We start from the raw sequence: 4215 nt of genomic DNA, 5'->3' as shown, positions 1-4215 counted from the left end.
GAGGAAAATGTATGTGAAATGTGTTTCCAAAATCCGTCTCTCCGTTGTTCTGCCACTAATGCTGCTGCGTCGGGAGGTCGGTCAAAGGAGCCAATTATTATTAAACCTAGCTCGGTTGTTGGGTGTAACCTCCACCCACAATATTTCACAGGAACCATCCACCTCTACTTCACTACAGGATCAAAACTACTACTCAAACAGCGACGAACACACCACCACCGGTTGCATGCAATCGAGCCTTTCTAAAACACCGTCTGTACCTTTGTGACAATTTCGGCAGAATTTATCCCTGGCGTCAGCCAGCTTTCTGTACCTTATCACGATTGCAGAGCTTCGGTGCTTTCTCTGTCAGCGCTTGCGGTTCCGGTACTGTACCAACGCAGCTTCGACAGTTGACAATTAACAAACGATACCGATTGCTGCTTGGTCCCCGCACCCGTTGAGGCTGCTGTTGCCCCCTTTCTGTACTTGCCCAAGGCCATCTAACCTAACAAAACCGCCCAGCCCACGCCACACAACCCCTGCTACCCGTGTAGCCGCTTGTTGCGTGTAGTGCTCTCCACCTAAGACTATAACATGCCTTCGACATTCGCAGTGTACAACACCTTAGGTTAGGGTTGGCGTCGCTTGGGTTAGGTTAGGTTACGTTAGGTGGACGTGGGTTAGGTTAAGGGTTAAAGTTAGGTTAGGCGTCAAAGTTAGGTTAAGCGTTCGGACGTGAGGCGTCAGGTGGCCGCACCTACCTTACGGCCGGACATCTTAGGTTAGGCTAAGGGCGCCGAGGTCACGTTACGTTCACCTTCGGGCGCCACACGTAGCTGTCACAGGTAGGTAGTAGTTCGGTCGGTCGGTCGTCGGCAAGCCGCAAAAAACTACAGACGACGTCGACAACAAGACCGAGCAGGAGGCAGATATATACCGAGCGCCAAAGAGACCGACCACACACACACACACACACACACACACAAAACAACAAACACCACCCACCGGCCAAAGGGGCACCAAAAAAACCCACAAAGCCGAGCACCACACGTCGCGACCAGAGGCAACCCGCAACCGCAACGGCGCTTTCCGCACCGGGCCGGATGCACGTACGACAACACCGCTACCCGTACACAAGGCCTCCCATTGCACACAGCCGCTCTGTGTTCAACATCATCAATGGCGCGCCCGCGGCTCGTCGCGGTCGCAGCCATGACGCCGCCGCCACTTTTGCACCAACACATTCACGCACCGCAAAACAGCTCGCCGACCCACCGACACAGCACAGCCGACAAACAAAAACAACCGCGGCGGCGGCAACAAAACAAAACAAACACCTCGCACCAAGCGTCCGACAGAAAACAAACGGACAGGCACACAGGCCTCTGCTAACGACCACGACACAGCGGCACGCTGCCCCTTTCCCGCCACTCTCGATTCACAGCGCACGCGACCCCGTCGTCGACGACGACACGCGACGGGCTCGCTTCCCGCAACCTACACCTTTCCGCCACTACGCACGGCTCCACCCGACGCCCGTCGCAACGGCACTACTGCACGCACTATCACCCCCGCCGCCGCCGCCGCCGCCGCCGCCTCCTCCTCTCTCCCCCTTCCCGTACACAACAACACAGCCAAAAACACACTCACGACCCAAACATAACAACATGGCACGTGCATCGGCGCACACCCCCAACCAGTCACCGTCGACACAACCACACGCAAGGCACGGAAAAACCGGCGTCCTTCCACGTTGCCATCAAAGCAGCACAAACAACCACACAGGAGGAACCACCAACAACTGCCGGCCGGCCGGCAACCACCAAACGCACATTCCCGCTCGCCACCACACACCTCTCGGCAGCCGTTTCGCAAAGACATGACATGACATGACGCGACATCATCGCATCACGGGCGACGCACGCACACCGACCCACTTTCCCGCCCGTCTCTCTCTCTCTTTTTCTTCCGACGCCTTCGGCCGAGCACACACGTACGTGGCACAACGCCCAACACAGTCACACACAGTCGACAGGCGCACGCCCAGGCACGCAACGACGCAGCGCAGCAAAGGCGCCCGCGACACATACCTCCTCTCCCGTCTCGCCGCCGACCGCCAGCCAGCCACTCGCAATGTGCACTGGCCAACCGGACACACGTCCACCGCGCCGCCTCCGACCACCCGCCAGGGGGCGCTCACGTCCGCGACAACAGCGCGGCCCGCCGCCGGGCGGGCCCAGCCCGGCCCAGGCGGCGCGCGCTGCTCTGCACTCGGCGCGCCGCGCCACACATCCTGCTGCAGACCGGGCTCGTCTCTCTGTACGCGTCTGCGTCTGCCCGCATCTCATCTTCCTGCGCATCAACACAAACGAGGCCACGTGAGCAAACCCCCGTCACAACGCCACATCACGCACTGCCTTGTCGACCGCCTAAATAAATGCACTCACCCACCAGCCATCCGCTTCGTCCTCTTCTTGCTTACTCGTTGTTCGTCGTTGTTGCTGCTGCACCAGCACCAGCACCAGCACCGGCGGCGGCGGCGGCGGCGGCGGCGGCGGCGGCGGCGGCGGCGGCGGCGGCAGCGGCAGCGGCAGCGCACACAGCCCCCAGCCGGCCGCATCCGAGGGGGCCCCGCCGCCAGCGTCGCCTCCTTGGGCACAGGTGCGGTGCTGTGGCCGCCCATCCAACCGCATTTGCTGGCCGTCCCAGCCGCCAGGCAGGCGTTCCCACTGCCGCGCACCGCCTCTGCTGCAGAAGACGAACAAACGAAACGTACAAACATACACGCACCCGAAGCGTGGCCACACACGGACGGGACCGACAGGCTCCAAGGCGACCAAACGATGGAAAAACAAACACAAAAACAAAAGACACGCGAGCGAGCGAGCAAGCACGCAGTCGCCTCGCCTCTGTCCTCCCGCCCCCGCCCTTCTCCCCACCACATGCCCACAAACACCACCGCCTGCCCGCATCTCCACATTCGCCCCCTCCATTTGTTCCCTTGCGTTCGTTCCTTCCTTCCTTCCATGTGTCTGCGTGCGCGGCGCCTCTCCAACATCCGCCGTCCGTCCGTCCCGTTTTCGCCGTACCACACGCCACCGTCGGCGCCGCCTCGCCTCCTCCCAGTCCACCACCGCCGCCGCCCCTGTCCGCCCCGCACACCACCATACACCGCTGCTTGTCCCGGCCGTTGCCACCAAAGGCGCCAGCCGCAAACCGCGCCAAACGCCGCAGCGCGCGTGCGTCCTTCCTTCTTGCTTGCTTCTCCGTGCCGACGCTGCCTCTATTCCCGCACCCATTCGGCCGACAAGCACTGGCGTCGACGACACAGCCGTTGGGCTCCGGCACTGCGCGTACCGGAGTTACACGCGCACCCCCCCTCGCGAACGCACGACTCATTCTCTTTGTTGTTTCTCCTCTTTCTTACGTCTTCGTTTCTTGTTTGTTTGTTTGTTTGTTTTTTTTTTTTTCCTCCCACCGCCGCATGTGACACAATGGCCTCCCTCCCCCTTTCGTTCGTTGTCGCCGCTTTGTTTCTCTTTCTCATTGGTGCACGTCCGACGCGCTCCATTTCCACCACACCACGGCCATCGGCCTCCTCAACGGGCAGGCGCAGTGTGCCATTCTCCGGCGCACAAGCACACCGCGCGGCTCGCTCTCCTCGCCCCCACGCCACGCCACGCCACGCAGCACAAATGATGCTGTCTCGCAACACGACACACGGTGCGCACACCCCCGACCACGCGGCTCTTAAAAGGCATGGCACCGGCGACATGCGCCGCCCCGGCCCGCATCCGTCGTCTCACGTTCACTGCCGGCCGCGTCTGAGGCTACAACCGCACCACAACAACGGTCCCCTCCCGGCAACACATTTGTTGCACAAACACAACCGCCGAGCGCAGCGCGAGCCACCCACACGCGCCCTCCCCGTCTTTAAAAGCCTCCGCGTCTCCTTTCTCCTTTCGCGCCCCTCCCATCTCCCGAATATGCCAGCAGCGGTGCCACTACCGCGAAACGGACACGCCTTCCGGGCCACATGCAAGGGCACGCCCACCACCAACTACTGCCATATTCGCGGACGCAGTTAGGCAACACGCAACGCACTCTCCACCTACTTTCTCTCTCTCGTCCATTCTCTTTAAAACACACGAACCAACCAACCACGGCTAACACACTTTTTCGCGACACCTTTGACTGCGTTATCTTGACCGTGACGGCAGCTATCGACCTTCC

The 4215-nt window shown here is 61.0% G+C and overlaps 1 protein-coding gene across 1 annotated transcript; it reads left to right on the top strand.

The window, feature by feature from the left end:
* Positions 1-1085: 1085 nt before the first annotated feature.
* LOC126232478 (uncharacterized) lies at positions 1086-1865 on the top strand. Its single transcript, XM_049942730.1, has one exon. It carries the CDS (start codon positions 1086-1088, stop codon positions 1863-1865), a length of 780 nt encoding a protein of 259 aa, XP_049798687.1.
* Positions 1866-4215: the final 2350 nt, after the last annotated feature.

The sequence above is a fragment of the Schistocerca nitens genome, unplaced genomic scaffold, assembly GCF_023898315.1.
Source record: "Schistocerca nitens isolate TAMUIC-IGC-003100 unplaced genomic scaffold, iqSchNite1.1 HiC_scaffold_519, whole genome shotgun sequence".
Taxonomy (NCBI): Eukaryota; Metazoa; Arthropoda; class Insecta; order Orthoptera; family Acrididae; genus Schistocerca; species Schistocerca nitens.
This window is presented reverse-complemented; position numbering and strand designations above follow the sequence as displayed.